Genomic DNA, 16506 nt, shown 5'->3' with positions numbered 1-16506 from the left:
CTTTACTGATGATCGAGAGTCGACTGGTGGGGCGGTAATTGGCCAGGTTGGATTTGTTCTGCTTTTTGTGCACAGGACAGATGCCAGTCTGGAGCTGTACTTGAACAGCTTGGCTAGGTACGTGGCAGGTTCTGGAGCACAAGTCTTCAGTACTATTGCTGGAATGTTGTTAGGGCCAATAGCCTGTGCCTTCAGTCATTTCTTGATATCACGTGGAGTGAATTGAATTGGCTAAAGACTGTGATGCTAGGGACGTCAGGAGGAGGCCGAGATGGATCATCCACTCAGCACTTCTGGCTGAAGATTGTTGCAAATGCTTCAGCCTTATCTTTTGCACTGATGTGTTGGGCTCCTCCATCATTGAGGATGGGGATTTTGTGGAGCCACCTCCTCCAGTTAGTTGTTTAATTGTCTTCATTGAATCAGGGTTGGTCCCCCGGCTTAATGGCAGTGGTAGAGTGGGGGATATGCCGGGCCATGAGTTTACAGATTGTGGTTGAGTACAATTCTGCTGCTGCTGATGGCCTCATGGATGCCCAGTTTTGCATTGCTAGATCTGTTTGAAATCTATCCCATTTAGCACGGTGGTAGTGCCACACAACATGATGGAGGGTATCCTCAATGTGAAAACAGGACATTGTCTCTACAAGCACTGTGCAGTGGTCACTCCTACCAATACTGTCATGGACAGATGTATCTGCGACAGGCAGATTGGTGAGGATGAGGTCAAGTATGTTTTTGCCTTACGTTGGTTCCCTGATGACCTGCTGCCGACCCAGTCTAGCAGCTATGTCCTTTAGGACATGGCTAGCTCTGTGAGGTATGGTGCTAATGAGCCACTCTTGGTGATGGACATTGAAGTCCCCCACCCAAAGTACATCCTTCAAAATTACATGCTGTACCAACTGTACTAAATGCTGAAATGTTGGAAGCATTTGCATTCACTACAGATCATTAATAGTGCTATAATTACATGATTCCTTGTCAAAAAAAATTGAGACTTTTTTATCTTTGACCACTAATTTCAGACCTTTTGGTCTTTGGCATGTAATTCAGTCTTTGTTGGTACGAGATCGCCTGGCTAAAATTCATCTTTCAACTGACATCACTAAAACAGATTGCGTGGTTATTTACCTCATTGTTATTGTGAGACCTTGTTGTGTGCAAATTGACAGTAGTGTTTCCCTCCTTTACAACAGATACTATACTTAAAAAATAATGAATTAGCTGTGAACTGCTTTGGATGTGATGATGTCATGAAAGACACTTCGATAAATGCCAGTTCTTTACTTCTTAAATGTGTGACTTGCCTGCTGGTACCATAGTACGAATTCTCCAAGTCTTGCTCTGCTCCCAGCACCTCAAGAGTTAAGCATCCCGTTATGCCACCTAATATCACATGCAGTGAGTCATCCACCAGTTACAGATGTTTGAAAGGTGTTATTAAAGGGGAATTTTTTCTATGTTTTTGTGCATTACTAGGTGTGTCAGCCTATTTAGATTTCACGAACCCCGTAGTCCGCAACTGGTATGCCAACAAGCACGGATTGGACCAATATAAGGTAATTATCTTAAAGATTCACTCTCATGGTCATTTTAAAGCCTGGGCACCACCAAGGTTGAAAAATGTGGGAGAAAAGAGGCGAGATTGTGATTAGGGGATGCCAAGCTTGAGTTTTTGACTGTAGGAGGGAGGTAAGTAGGCTCACAGTTTTGGGGCCCTGAGACACAATACTTTAAGGTTGGAGACAATGAGGTGAGTCTTGATTTCAACACAGTGCAGTTGAAAGAAGGATAAATATTAGGAAGCTGTTTTGGGAGCTCAAGAAAAAAGAGGTGATTCAGAGGAGCAGTGGCCACAAAAGTATGAATTATAATAAAGAGGAATGCGAAAAATACGAGATTGGAGGTGAAAGGTTTGACCTATCAGATTACAAGTTATCCAATGTCATTTGATCCACCCGCAGAAAATCAGGCTTTAAAACATTTTCAGTTTGTTTTTAGATTGTCAGGAAAGGGGATAAAGACATATGGGAATAGGGTGAGCACATGAGATTAGGGTACTGCATGTGTGGAGGATCAGCACCAACAAAGACCGTTGGGTGCAGCGGTCTCCTTAGGAGTTGAGATTTCTGCATGATTCTATGTCAGCATTTCAGGGACCGAAAAACACCCCGAAGAAGGAAGTTTATATTATGCACAAGTGATATAATTTTTTGTAATGTGAATAACATCATCATAAACATGTTCACCAGTGACTTTTCAGTGGAAATTATGCCCTTTCAATATGGAGCATGGATTGTACATGAACCCAAGGGTTGCCTGAGGGTCATATGTGTGTGTCAGCTATCTGCTATGTGAAAAGTTCTTCAATCTTGCCTGGGATGTAGGGAGAGGTGAAGAGCGGTGACTCATAGAGCAAGAACCAGAGAGGCAAAGAGGAGATAATGAAAGAGTACGGATCAGAGAGGCTTAGAGCAGAGAGCAAGAGGCTAGAGATCAGAGAGATTATAGCAGAAGGCAAGAGAATGGGGACTGAAGATGTAGCACGTGACTGGGGACTGGAGAGGCAGAGAGCAGGAGAGTGGAGACCAGAGAGCAGGAGAGTGGGGACTGGGGAGGCAGAGACCAGGGGAACATGGGAGGGGCTGAGAGAGGCACAGAGTCACCTTGTTTTGCTTTTTCAGCATCCATTGTCAGGACCAAATAATCCTAGTTTGATTATAGCCAACGATGTACCTCAGCATGTCTCAGAAAAGCACCCAGTACTGTACCTGTGATATTCCATTTTTCAGATTAACCATCCAATGGCTTCTTTCACTGAGATTGATGATTAATGCTAAAATAGGGGCTATTTTGTACTGTGAGACTATTCCTGTTAGTTTTAAAAAAAAGGAAAATTTGAAATGATATAGGGAAAGAACATGGAAAGTATGTAGGTAGCTGTTTGAGAGCTGGCACAGGCATGATGGGTAGAATGGGAAAAGGGCAGGTGAATGGCACTAAGTGGGTTGCTCTTTCAGAGTGTTGGCACAAGTTTGTTAGGTCAAATGACGTTCTAATAAAGTTCTATGAGTAATTAAAATGAAATTTTATGATCATTAAGATCTAGAAAATGAATGTAGTTCCACTAAATATTCATTCTGACAGGGAAAATAGAAAAATAAACTGGAGACTGAGTCAACACAATGTGTTCTTCCACACTATCAGAAGATAACTGCTTTAGTCTGGGATAGGAGCTAAATTAGCTAGTCTCACCAAGGGCAGTGCGTTGACTATTCCATTTGAATCCAGCACACCTGAACCAGGGAAGGTGAAAAATTAGCCAGGCGCATTGCTCTTGATCATCATCTAGTGCTCTGTGCTTCAGCATGCAAGTGTGTGGGCATAAGCTAGGACCAGATTTGAGCTCATGTATGGGGCCTTCCCGATGGTAAAATAGGCTGTGCGAGGGATTGAAAAAGGTCTTTTTGGATGTAATGAATCGACAGCTCATTTTACACCCTGTTTGATTTTCTTTTCTATTGGCTTCAATTGGATAAGGTGTAAAACTGCTGCCAATTCGCAATCACCCATTTTGCCAAAGACCAATTTCACTCCCTTACAGTCTAGGTTCATACACGAAGAGTGGACGCTTGAGCAAGTTAATGGCCACTTGGACAAAATATTGGGGGCAACCAATGCCGATGGAATATACTTCAGGGCAAAGAGGAGAAAAAAATGAAAGAGCAGCTTGTTATTCCATTGAACACATTTCCGTGTTGCAGGATTCCACAGATATTCTCTTTGTGTGGAATGACATGAATGAGCCAGCAGTGTTCGATGGACCTGAGCTCACCATGCACAAGCATGCAGTGCACGCAGGCGGATGGGAACACCGAGAGGTGCATAACCTGTACGGTTTTTATCAGGTAAACTCTATCTCATGCAGATGGTGTACTGATTACATTTTGGAGATTGTTAGATTCTGCTGGTAACAAGGATGCTGTGGTGTAGAAATAGTAATTTACACAAATGCAAGACAGGTTAATCACATATTGAATCATTTTCTTACTGAAAATTAATTTGTGTGTATTCTGTGCTCATTGAAGTGAGGTACATTAATGTTGATGAGTGAAGTAGTTTAGTTGAGGTATAGCACAGTTAGATGCAAAGTAAAGCTTCCTCTGGTCTGTACCAACGATGTGCCTTGGCCAACCTCAGAGAGCAGCCACAACTATGGCATTCCATTTCCCAAACCAGCCATCCTCATTATTCAGTGTTACCAATTAATGACAATTGGAGCAATTTATGCTGTGAGAATTCTAATTCTAATTGCAATTTTCCACAATGTTGAACCATGAAGTCAAAAGAACATGTGATAATCCCATCTACAAGATACATGGAAGATGCAGAATGCTTATAAGCATACCATTTTGGCCTTGAGGGAGACCTTAGTCAAGAATAGGCAGCCACCTTGCTCATTTACTGAAATTCTTCAAGCGAGAGCTGGACCTGTTTGTGGCTGGGGCCGTGATCACTTCTTATGAAAGTTAGATACTGCATTAATCAGGGCAAAAGTGTTCTCCCGGACTAGTTTCAATCACCTAAGGCGGTCAGAGAGGAAGTCCCCAGATTATTCCTCCAAATTGGTCTAGATTGTCACTTGCTCCCTGGAGATGTCATAGTCTCAGCTGGAAAGCATATTATATTATGATGCAGAAGGCATCATAGTTATGTGGGACAGGCTGGATGGACTGTCATTATTCATATGTTTGTATTTTAAAATCCTAGAGCATGTGAGGGCTGGAACTCTCACTCTGATAAACTGGAGAATTCCTCTAAATGGCACGGTGGAGCCAGATGGATAATCCCTCTGTGTCACTACTGGATTCCCTGAGATTTGGGCAGTTTTTAAACTTCTGTGATATAAAAGGGAAAGCAAACACTGGCTGATGTTATATTTTTGTGTGTTTTCATCAGCAATGGGCAACAGCTGAAGGCCTGATCCGACGGTCTGGAGGAATAGAGAGGCCATTTGTCTTGACTCGTTCCTTCTTTGCTGGATCACAGAGATATGGTTGGTATAACTGAAAGCAGGAAATGAGGACAGGGAGTCAGGAGCTGACAGGTCTGCGGATGTGTTTGTGCTGTAACTTACATTAGTGTCAGGATTGTTATGGGTATGTGGGAAATGGAATGGCTAGTTTACACTGGTCACCTCCCAATTGTCCACAGATAATGTTTTTGTTTAAATTAGTGTTTCAGCCCCTGTGTTTTGTTGTCCAAATAAACAGACAATGACAGGTTTTCTCGTGCGTTTTGACAGAAGATCAAATATTTATTAAACAATAATCACATGAAATGTTTGCAACACCACCCATACAAGCATTCACTCTCTCATGCACCCTCAAGAAATGATAGAAAGCAGGTAAAGGGTAAGAGGTGTTAAGAGTTCAAAGTGTAAAATCTGCTGTTTTCAGGAAAAACCTGTAGGATCCTCCTGGAAGGTAGGTTTTTTTAAGTTGCCTGTTTGCTGGTTTCCTTGCCCTTGCTGGGCTGCTGAGGTCTCCTGGCAGTCAACACTTCAGTTTGAAGACGGTACTGGTATTTCTTATTTCAATTTTGACAGGTGGAGAAATTGTTCAAAACACTTTTTTTTCTCTGCTTCAGTTGGTTGCCAAATCGTCTCAGCAGAGTTCAACTCTCTTAGCTGGAATTGATCTATTTCTCTATCAGCCTTGTGCTGTAATTCAAAATGTCTTTCGATGTTCTCTCTGTGGCTGAAGTCTCAGACTGATGACTGATGTCTTGATGACTGATGACTCCCTTAGTTCTCCAAAAAGCTTACCTTTAAATTTAAAATCATGAAGTGTTAGTTTCGCATATGTGACTTTCGGCTTTCAGTTCCTGAGGGGCTATACAATGGTTTTTGATCTCAGCCCACTTTAATAATATGAGCGATGTTCACACCTTATTGCCATGATTGTAGCTGGAGACGGAGCATCTGCTAATGCCTTTGTTTTAAGCTTCCTTTGTGGATAGCTCACATTCATGTGTGATGATCTGTTTAATTTCAATACAGATGGGGTTAATGAGTTTCAGTTCTAGCAGTCATGAATGTGCATTTCAGTGCAGGTGTAGGTATGTGTCATGTGACCTTTTCCTCCATTTTGTTGAGGGCAAGTGTACTGGTCTTTTAAAATTGTTCTTTTTATAACTCTTCGGTTTATTTTGTATTTCCATCGCTGCATATCCTGAGAGCATGACTGGATATAAAGAGAAAGTTCTTCAAAACAGCATGGATTAAGGTCATTCATTGTACAGTGGCAGTGAATTTCTACGGGATTTTGCCTAAAGCTGTGGCGGATAATCCAGTGAACCCTCACAGAAGTTTAACCCTGCTGTGTCAAATTGTATCGTAATGTACTTGTTCTAGTTTAGGAGAGATTTATGTATTGGATTTTAAGATGATTCCTGCCTGGTTTTTTTCAACCTGTGGGAAAAATAGTATTAAACTGGGAAAGTCTCCATCAGGACAAAAGTTCTATATTTTAACTCCCCGTGGGTGGGTGGGTGGCAGGGTGAGTTAAAAATGGCCATTTTGCACTGGGAAATATGCCAGATGTATGCTAGCTGCTGGAGGGCAGATAAGCAATTTTAACAGCCCATTCAACAATTTTTGTCTACCGTGTAGGTATGCTACTCTACCCAAGGGGACCATGATCACCTGTGCCATCTCAAACTTCTGATGTAGCAGGCAAACCTCCTTGGAGGACCATCTTGAGCATTGGGGTTAGATTGACATAAATATTGTGTAATCTTCTGGCTTTCAAGATTCCCTCACACTTTTCCTCTTTCTCAGTGCTGAGCTGAGGTTTGGTGCCTTTTTCCAGGAGACGGGCCATTCAGGTGCGTGAGGGAGAAGTTTTCTAGAAGTTGTTACGGACAGGTGGTAAGGGGTATAGGTGGTTCCCACTGTTCACCTCCCAACTGACCGCAGTAGTGTTTTGTTTAAAATGCTGAGTTAGCCCCTGTGTGTTTTTTTTAGGGTCAAATAAACAGACAAATGACAGATTTTCTTATAGGTTCAACAAAAGATAACTATTTTTGTATGATTCCCGAAATGATCACAACGTCACACACACACATTTACTCACCCACACATACACAAGAATAAATAGATAGAAAGGAAAAGGGTAAGTGGAATAAAGTGAGGTAGGTGTTTGTGGTTCGCGGCAAACCTGTTGAATCTTCTAAGGAGCACAGTCTCTTTTAAAGGTACAGGTCTGGGTGCTTGTAGTCTTGAACTTGTTGAGATGTTGTAGATTTCTGGTGGTTAAGACTTCAGACTGGAGGTGGTGGGTACTTTAAGTTCTGTGTTGCAGCAAGCTGAAATGCAGAATTAACAAGGGTCTTCCTTGTTTTGGCTGGATCTCTTTCCACAGGCTCTCACTGGACTGCTTTCTGTTGTGTTGTTGTGATCACCCCTCTCTCTCCAGTGGGCTACTTTTAAGGTCACAATCCATCAGGTTAGTGTTTCTGTTAGTTGACACATGGCCTTCTTCCCTGGTGTGACCATGCAATGGACCAGGATGTGGAATCCATGATGTCTGGATGGGTACCATTCTGTTATGATGTGGCTACTTCACATCTTCTTTATCTCAGAAGAAGAAACACATTCAATTTAGGAATGTCTCTTGATGGTTTCAGGATGGGTGTAGTTGACACCTCTTTCTCTGGACATGCGTGGAGATGTTGGGTGTGGGCATGATCAGGCTGCGTTGTGATGTTCACTATGGTAAAATAGCTTCCCAGGACTCACCATCTAGGTTCAGATATAAGGTACCAGAGGATGACTGGCCAGTAGCATAGAACACAAACAAAAGAGAGCCTCCACGAGAGGAGAAAATTGAAGTGTGTAAAATAAAAAGAGAACTGCATCATCTAAAAGACAATGTTGGATGACTTATTTACTGTTCTACCTGCTTTTTCATTCCCTGTTTGTTCTGGGTTTTTTTAAGGAGCTGTATGGACAGGAGACAATGTAGCTGACTGGAGTTACCTTAAAATCTCAATCCCAATGCTACTTAATCTCAGTATAACTGGCATCTCATTCTGTGGAGGTAAGAGACAATGTTAGAGAAATAAAGAACTTGCATTTATATAGCACATTTTACATCCTCAGGTGTCCCAAAGTGCTTTACAACCAACAAAATAATTTTGAAATGTTGTCAGTGTTGTTACATTGGTAAATGTGATAGCCAATTGGTGCACAACAATGTCCCACAAACAGCAATGAGATAAGTGAGCATTTAATCTGTTTTGCCATTGTTGACTGCTACGACCAGGTGAGAAAGGTGTCTAGGGGTCTCTCTCAGCCTTCACCTGGTCTTACCATAACAGGGTTTAATTTTTAAAACACCATGTTTTTAGCTGCCGCTTGGTGAATCCTTGTTCACCGCTTTCCAGTTATAAGGCAAAGAAATCAGCACAAACAGGTTTTCTTAGATTTAAAGAAAAAAAGCTTGAACTTAAACTCTAATTCGGTTGATGCCTACGGATATACGACATGACCATGCGAGGATGCATACACACATGCAAATAGAGACAGGATAGAGCAGAAGAAAAATAAAGTGGAAAAGTTTGAGGCAATATCTGAAGAGTTTTTGTTACGGTTCATCGAGCTCACTGTAGAGCTCTTGATTGTAGGTAGATCTTGCTTTTCATTGGGGCCCAGTATTCTTCTTAAATCTTGTTCACGGTAGGAGACTTTTCTCTCTTGGTGTTCATGTGTCTTCAGTGGATTCAGTGGCTTGTGAGAAAGAGATGGGAGCAGACAGGAGACATATCTTCTCAGTCCAGGAGCGAACAGTCTTTCTGAGTTCAAACTCTCTGTGGCTAGTTCAAAAGACCCCAGGAACAGCCAGTAGTAGTCATGTGACCAGCTGGTCCAACCAGTCCTGGCCTCTGTGGATTGCATCAGCCGAGCAGGGCCTGGAATGCGCTTCCCCACCCCGTCGCTGTCCGGTGTTCAATACCCATTGTGGGTTGAATGTGTCAGGGAATGGTCCTTTGTCTACACAAGCACTGTCTGTTAATATGCAAATATTTTTTCCAGCCACGGCTGATCTGTTCAACAAGTCATTTCCTCACAGTTAAAAATCAATGTTCATATGACGAAACCAATGTGCCTCATTTTTGGCAGGTGGGGGCCTGCATGACATTGTCTAAGGGAGGCACGTGGCCAAGTTGCCAGGCAAATTCCTTGCTGTTCTTGGAATAGTGTCACGAGATCCCTCAAATCTACCTGAAAAGGCAGACAGGGCTCGGTTAATATTTCATTTGGAAGATGGCACTGAAGTGTCAGCTAGATTATTTTGTGAAGTCTTGATTGGGCCTTGAAGCCACACCTGCAGACTCAGGTGAAACCACTTAGCCAAGCTTTTAAAAATCACAGCCAAGGGACTGTAGGTATTACTGGGTTAGAACACTAGCATTTCAACTCTGGAACACATAATTAATAGAAATCTGGAACTCTCTGCTCCAAAAGGCTGTGGATGATGGGGAGTAATTCGTGTGTTCAAGACTGAGATTGATAGATTTTTGTTAGGTAAGGGTATCCAAGGGATATGGAGCTAAGAAAGCGAGGAGGTATTAGCAGTTTTAGCAGGCTTAAAAGTGGATAAATCCCCAGGCCCAGATGAGATGTATCCCAGGCTGTTAAGTGAGGCAAGGGAGGAGATAGCAGGAGCTCTGACACATATTTTCAAAACCTGTCTAGCCACAGGAGAGGTGCCAGAAGACTGGAGGACAGTAAATGTGGTACCATTATTCAAGAAGGGTAGCAGGGATAAACCAGGTAATTACAGCCAGTGAGTCTAACATCACTGGTAGGGAAACTATTGGAAACATTTCTGAGGGACAGGATTAATCTCCACTTGGAGAGGCAGGGCTTTGACAGGAGGAGATCATAGAGCATAGAGCATAGAACAGTACAGCACAGTACAGGCCCTTCGGCCCACGATGTTGTGCCGAACCTTTAACCTACTCTAAGATCAAACTAACTACCTACCCTTCATTCTACTATCATCCATGTCCCTATCCAAGAGTCGCTTAAATGTCCCGAATGTATCTGCTTCTACTACCACCGCTGGCAGCGCATTCCACGCACCCACCACTCTCTGTGTAAAAAACCTACCTCTGACATCTCCCCAAAACCTTCCTCCAATCACCTTAAAATTATGCCCCCTGGTGATAGCCCTTTCCGCCCTGGGAAAAAGTCTCTGACTATCCACTCTATCTATGCCTCTCATCATCTTGTACCCCTCTATCAAGTCACCTCTCATCCTTCTTCGCTCCAATGAGAAAAGCCCTAGCTCCCTCAATCGTTCTTCGTAGGACATGCCCTCCAGTCCAGGCAGCATCATGTCTAACAAACTTGATTGAATTTTTCGAGGAGGTGACGAGATGTGTAGATGAGGGTAAAGCGGTTGATGTTGTCTACATGGACTTCAGTAAGGCTTTTGATAAGGTCCCACATGGAAGATTGGTTAAGAAGGTAAGAGCCCATGGGATCCAGGGCAATTTGGCAAATTGGATCCAAAATTGGCTTAGTGGCAGGAGGCAGAGGGTAATGGGCGAGGGTTGTTTTTTGCGATTGGAAGCCTGTGACCAGTGGTGTACTGCAGGGATCAGTGCTGGGACCCTTGCTGTTTGTAATGTACATTAATGATTTAGACGTGAATATAGGAGGTATGGTCAGTAAGTTCGCAGATGACACGAAAATTGGTGGTTTCATAAATAGTGAGGAGGAAAACCTTAGATTACAGGACGATATAGATGGGCGGAGCAGTGGCAAATGGAATTTAATCCTGAGAAGTGTGAGATGATGCATTTTGGGAGGACTAACAAGGCAAGGGAATATACAATGGGTGGTAGGACCCTAGGAAGTACAGAGGGTCAGAGGGACCTTGGTGTACTTGTCCATAGATCACTGAAGGCAGCAGCACAGGTAGATAAGGTGGTTAGGAAAGCATATGGGATACTTGCCTTTATTAGCCGAGGCATAGAATATAAGAGCAGGGAGGTTATGATGGAGCTGTATAAAACACTAGTTAGGCCACAGCTGGAGTACTGTGTACAGTTCTGGTTGCCACACTATAGGAAGGATGTGATTGCACTGGAGAGGGTGCAGAGGAGATTCACCAGGGTGTTGCCTGAGCTGGAGCATTTCAGCTATGAAGAAGGACGGAATAGGCTAGGGTTGTTTTCCTTAGAGCAGAGACGGCTGAGGGGAGACCTGATAAAGGTAGACAAAATTATGACGGGCATAGATAGGGTAGATAGGAAGAAACTTTTTCCCTTAGCGGAGGTGTCAATAACCAGGGGGCAGGAGGTTTAGAGGGGATTTGAGGAAAAATGTTTTCACCCAAAGGGTGGTTGGAATCTGGAACACACTGCCTGAAGGGGTGGTTGAGGCAGGAACCCTCACAACATTTAAGAAGTATTTAGATGAGCACTTGAAATGCCACAGCATACAAGGCTAAGGGCCAAGTGCTGGAAAATGGAATTAGAATGGATAGGTGCTTGATGGCCAGCACAGACACGATGGGCCAAAGGGCCTGTTTCTGTGCTGTATAACTGTATGACTCTAAGATTTGTAAATGGAGTTGAGGTATAAATCAGCCATAATCTAATTGAATGGCGGAGCAATCTTGATGTGCTGAATGGTTTACTCCTGTGTTCTTAACTTGGGTTTGCACCAGCAATGTTAATATGTAGTTAGAACATTATAATTACTGAGGGAGCATCAGAGCCAGTCTAAATCCTTTCCTCACTCAGTTTCTATACAAGCATTTTCTTGTAGGAGCCATCAGATAGTGATCAGGAGCCTCTTTCCCAATCGCAGGGGGACTGATATGATTGACAGCATTGCACCTACTGCCTTGGGTAAGATCAGCTAAATCAGCATAGACTGGGGTGAAGCTGGAGCCTTTTAGCCTGTAGGAGTGAATGACACACCAACACTGTTCTGACATACCTACACCTTTCTGCTAAGCCATTACCTTGAATTGTTGGAGCATCAATTTAGTTGCTGTGGAATAGTGGGATACAGCCCGGACCCAAAATTCCCTGCACGTTGGTGGTTGTGGGGGGTGGTGGGGGGTGATGGTGGTTTGGCAGGCAAAGGAGGTGGATTTGGATGCTTGCGCAGAGTTAAAACCCTTAAAGGTGACGTTGCGTTGGAATCCCAACATCATCTTGCCCTCTTCCGAGTTTCACCCGGGCAGATTTGAAGGCGAGCAGGGAGTTCCCGTGCAGCTGCCGGTGAAGGCATTTAAATGTTCTAATAAGCAGTTAAGTTCTGTTTTAACCAAGAATTCTGCATTTAACAGGCAGCGGACCTGTTTCCCAAGCTATGTGGAACTTGCCAGTGTCACCAAGGTGAGTGCATAGCTCTGTGTGCTTCTTCAGTGAAACTGACAGGCTGGGAAGCCTTTGATCTGTGAAACTGAAATGCTGCAGCCATGGCCAGTTGAGTGGCTGGTGTTCACAGCACTCCTTCTCAAAGAGTGTTTTCAGTGCTTGACAAGTGATTTACAACTTCTTGAAAGTCACTTCATTCACCTTCAGCTGCACTTCCCTGCTGCCAGCCTTCACCTCGGCACAGGAGCAGCTTACGCAGCTCTACCTTGCACCCCTAACGAAGAGCAAGAGGAGCAACAAAACCAACATCAACACGATCAGCAGCAGCAGGAACAGCAGCAGCAGCACCAGCTGCCTTCTCCTCAGCCACAGGCTGCGACATAGGGTAGAGGGAATGGACACAGAGATCCAGCTTCAAGGAGGCAAGACCCCTAACACATGGACTACAGGCAGAGGATCAGCTCTCTTGACATGGGTGATCACCAGATCCTCAGGACGTTCAGGCTGTCATAGCAGGTCATTGCTAACTTCTGCAGTCTCCCGGAACAAGACATCATTCCCAGTGGGCCAGGTGGACATACATTGCTAATGGCTAATAAGGTGCCTTGTCACTGGAGGGCCACCAACCTCCACCCCCTTTTCCCGAGCCTGTGTGATCTCTTCTGCAAGGAGAGAGAGCAGAGAGTTACAAGTGTTAGCATTGGCTTGTGTGGATAGTACGGAAGGACGTCATTTGTAGAGGGTGTTTGTGAGGCATGGGTGCGAGACAGCAATGGGATGAGGGTGAGTGTGAGTGTTCGATGTTCAAATGGGGATATGAGGTGCCTGGAGAGAGAGGAATGATTGGAGTTGCAAGATGTGTTGTCCTGAGGAGTGCTGTGCAGGAGAATGCTTGGAAAGTCAAGAGTGTGGGGCTTGTCACCTGAAAGTGTTATGCCACTCACCTTCCCTGACCCCCTGAGGTCCTGGATCCTCATGGTACACTGTCTCCAGGTTGGAGGGAGACCACTCCTGCTTCTGTCATCCTTGGCCACTTCCATCCACTCCTGCTTAGTTGGATAAGTTTTCCTCTTCTCTCCTTGGGAGAACTCACCTCACTGCAGCCCCTCAGATCCTGCAGCAGGGGACTTCCGGGTATGAGTGAGAGACCCAGGGAACAGCGTTCCCAAGGTTCCTTTCTATTCCTGTGATTGCTTCAGCCTCAGAAATCCAAGTGCTGGGGAGCCATTGTAACCCCTGGCATGGTCACTTTAATTAGAAATCATTCCTTTGTAGGAATCTCTGGGGGGCCAATTATGTCGGCAGAGGTTTGGAGCATGGCATTCATCCATCTACTTGGACCTGAAATAGATCAGCATGCTGGGGAGAGAGACCTGAAAAGGAGAAAAAGAATGATTTTTAAAAAGTGTCTTCCACACCCTTCGGTGATCTCAAAATGCTTTATTGCCAATGAAGTACTTTTTGAACTGTAGTCATTGTTGTAATGTAGGGAAAAATTAAATAACAAAGGATTATTAATTTAATGTTGGGAGTATATCTGCTGCCACCACATTAAGGGGTCGAAGAGCTTAATGCATTGCAGCTTAATAATTGATTATTACCAGGGCAACTCTGCTTCCAGAAATTTAAAGGAACAGTGTCTTGGATAATAAATTTTTGTTACCTGATCCATTACTGTTTGTGAGTGGAGGAGGATCGTCACATGTTCAGTCACATCTTCTGTGCACTGTCTATTGTCATGAGTCCTTTCCACAAGTTCCAACATGGCAATGCTGCAGCAATGATTTCAAAACCTTCCTCCTCTGGGCTTTTCAAGGAGCTGTGTCTGTTCAAAATCCCTTTGAAGAGGTGAGAATGTCTCAAGAAATAGGATTGTACACCCCTGCCCTCTGTTCTGCCTTCTGCCCTTTCCAAAATGTCTGCTTTCTCTTCAGCTGACGTAGGTGGGTTTGTACAGAATCCTGAACCAGAGCTCCTTGTTCGCTGGTACCAGGCTGCCGCATACCAGCCATTCTTCAGGAACCATTCTCACACGGAGACAAAGCGACGAGAGCCATGGTTGTTTGGAAAGGAAAACACCAGCATCATTCGAGCAATAATTCGAGAGCGATATGCCCTGCTGCCATTCTGGTACACGCTCTTCTACATGGCCCATACCAAGGCAGAGCCAGTAATCAGGTAAATAGCACCCCCACATTTCCAATAAATGGACATTGACATATCGTCATCTGTAGAGTGCTTTAATTATGGGAATTGCAAGCCAAGAGGTTCAGATCAGTTTAAGTGATTTATGATAGTTATTTGATCTTCAGATTAGTTATCTATCATGTTTGGGGAACTGATTTTCAAATCTCCCCTCCACCTGATGTTTGTTGTGGAGCAGTTCTTGGGTGCCAGCAGCCCTCTGGTATCTCACCCAAGTGGTGATTCTTCTTTGCTGTTGAGTTGGCTTTGGCTGTTGGATAGTCCAATAAACTCATGTTACCCAGAGAGCTTTCTCTCAATGTATTGATAAATGTGTCCTTTTCAACATATGCCTCAGTCCTCAATTTTGATGCTGTACTTGGCTTTCTTTTCCTTTGAGTTATTTTGGCAGTGAATTACAACAAAATACAATATACAGACTAAGCCACACCAGAGGTGCTGGGAATTGACAGTGCATGAATCAACCACATTGCTTGTAGAATGTGATATTTGTGTCCTGAGTGGAGTTTCTTTGCTGCCTATGTAAATGAATTTTGTTCTCCACTTTTGTTACCCAACACCAGCATCAAATGCTCGCAAATCAAATATAAAACCTCCTGTAACTGCAATTTTTCTTTGAACCCAGTGAGTTACTAGTGCTGTTCCTTTATGATTTCAGTAAGTGACTGATGGCATTTCCCTTCACAGGCCTTTATGGGTGGAGTTTCCTGAGGAGGCCAACACATTTGCTGTTGATGATGAGTATATGATAGGTACAGTATATAACAACCTGTGAAGGCGTCAGTAACTTGCCCAATTATTCACTGCAACCATATTCTCTAACCAGGCTAGGTTGTAAACAATGAGGAGGACACTAGCAGACTTTAGGAGCACATAGACATACTGGTGAAACAGGATGAGCACATCGACTGTAAGTTAATGCGGAGAAGTGTGTTGTGATGCATTTTGGAAGTCAGTATGAGAGGAGGTAATATACATTAAATGGTACAAATCTTAAGGGGCTGCAGGAACAGAGAGGCCTAGGGGTTCACATACACAAATCTTTGAAGGTGGTAGGACAAGATAATAAGGTTGTTCAAAAAGAAAATAGAGGCATAGAATACAAAAGGAAGGATATTACGATAAACCAGCATAAAAACTAATGGTTATGCCCAAAATGGAGTTCTGGACACCATACTTTCGGTAGGATGTCAAAGCCTTGGAGCGGGTGCAGAGGAGATTTACGAGAATGGTACGAGGGATGAGGGATTTCGGTTATGTGGAGACCAGATAGCTGGTATATTTTCCTTAGAGCAGAGCTGGAGCGTGAGTTAGAGACACTGTGACAGTTAAGAGAGGGGGAAGAATTTCTGTATAGTTTACTCCAGAATACTATCATACCTCAGAGGAAAGCACAGGTACAGGAAGGAGCGACTGTGACTGTCAGTCAACAGTGAGTGGAATAGATAGAAATTATTTCTGCTGGTGGGGAAGTCCAAAACAAGGGCACATAACCTTAAAATTAAAGCTAGTCTGTTCAGGGTGAAGTCAGGAAGCAGTGAAGTGGGCGGCACAGTGGCGTAGTGGTTAGCACTGCAGCCTCACAGCTCCAGCGACCCGGGTTCAATTCTGGGTACTGCCTGTGTGGAGTTTGCAAGTTCTTCCTGTGTCTGCGTGGGTTTCCTCCGGGTGCTCCGGTTTCCTCCCACATGCCAAAGACTTGCAGGTTGATAGGTAAATTGGCCATTATATAAATTGCCCCTAGTATAGGTGGGTGGTAGGGAAATATAGGGACAGGTGGGGATGTGGTAGGAATATGGAATTAGTGTAGGATTAGTATAAATGGGTGGTTGATGGTCGGCACAGACTTGGTGGGCCGAAGGGCCTGTTTCAGTGCTGTATCTCTAAATTTGA

The 16506-nt window shown here is 43.9% G+C and overlaps 1 protein-coding gene across 3 annotated transcripts in view; it reads left to right on the top strand.

Annotated features, from left to right (window-relative positions):
• LOC137373976 (neutral alpha-glucosidase C-like) overlaps positions 1-16506 on the top strand; it is a 159698-nt gene that overhangs the window by 101375 nt on the left and 41817 nt on the right. For all 3 annotated transcript variants that reach the window (XM_068039679.1, XM_068039680.1, XM_068039681.1), the window contains exons 14-19: positions 1483-1562; positions 3768-3911; positions 4963-5059; positions 8004-8105; positions 14343-14586; positions 15301-15365. In XM_068039679.1, the coding sequence (XP_067895780.1) occupies positions 1483-1562; positions 3768-3911; positions 4963-5059; positions 8004-8105; positions 14343-14586; positions 15301-15365 (732 nt within the window). The remainder of the gene's footprint in view (positions 1-1482; positions 1563-3767; positions 3912-4962; positions 5060-8003; positions 8106-14342; positions 14587-15300; positions 15366-16506) is intronic.

The sequence above is a fragment of the Heterodontus francisci genome, chromosome 9 (assembly GCF_036365525.1).
Source record: "Heterodontus francisci isolate sHetFra1 chromosome 9, sHetFra1.hap1, whole genome shotgun sequence".
NCBI lineage: Eukaryota > Metazoa > Chordata > Chondrichthyes > Heterodontiformes > Heterodontidae > Heterodontus > Heterodontus francisci.
This window is presented reverse-complemented; position numbering and strand designations above follow the sequence as displayed.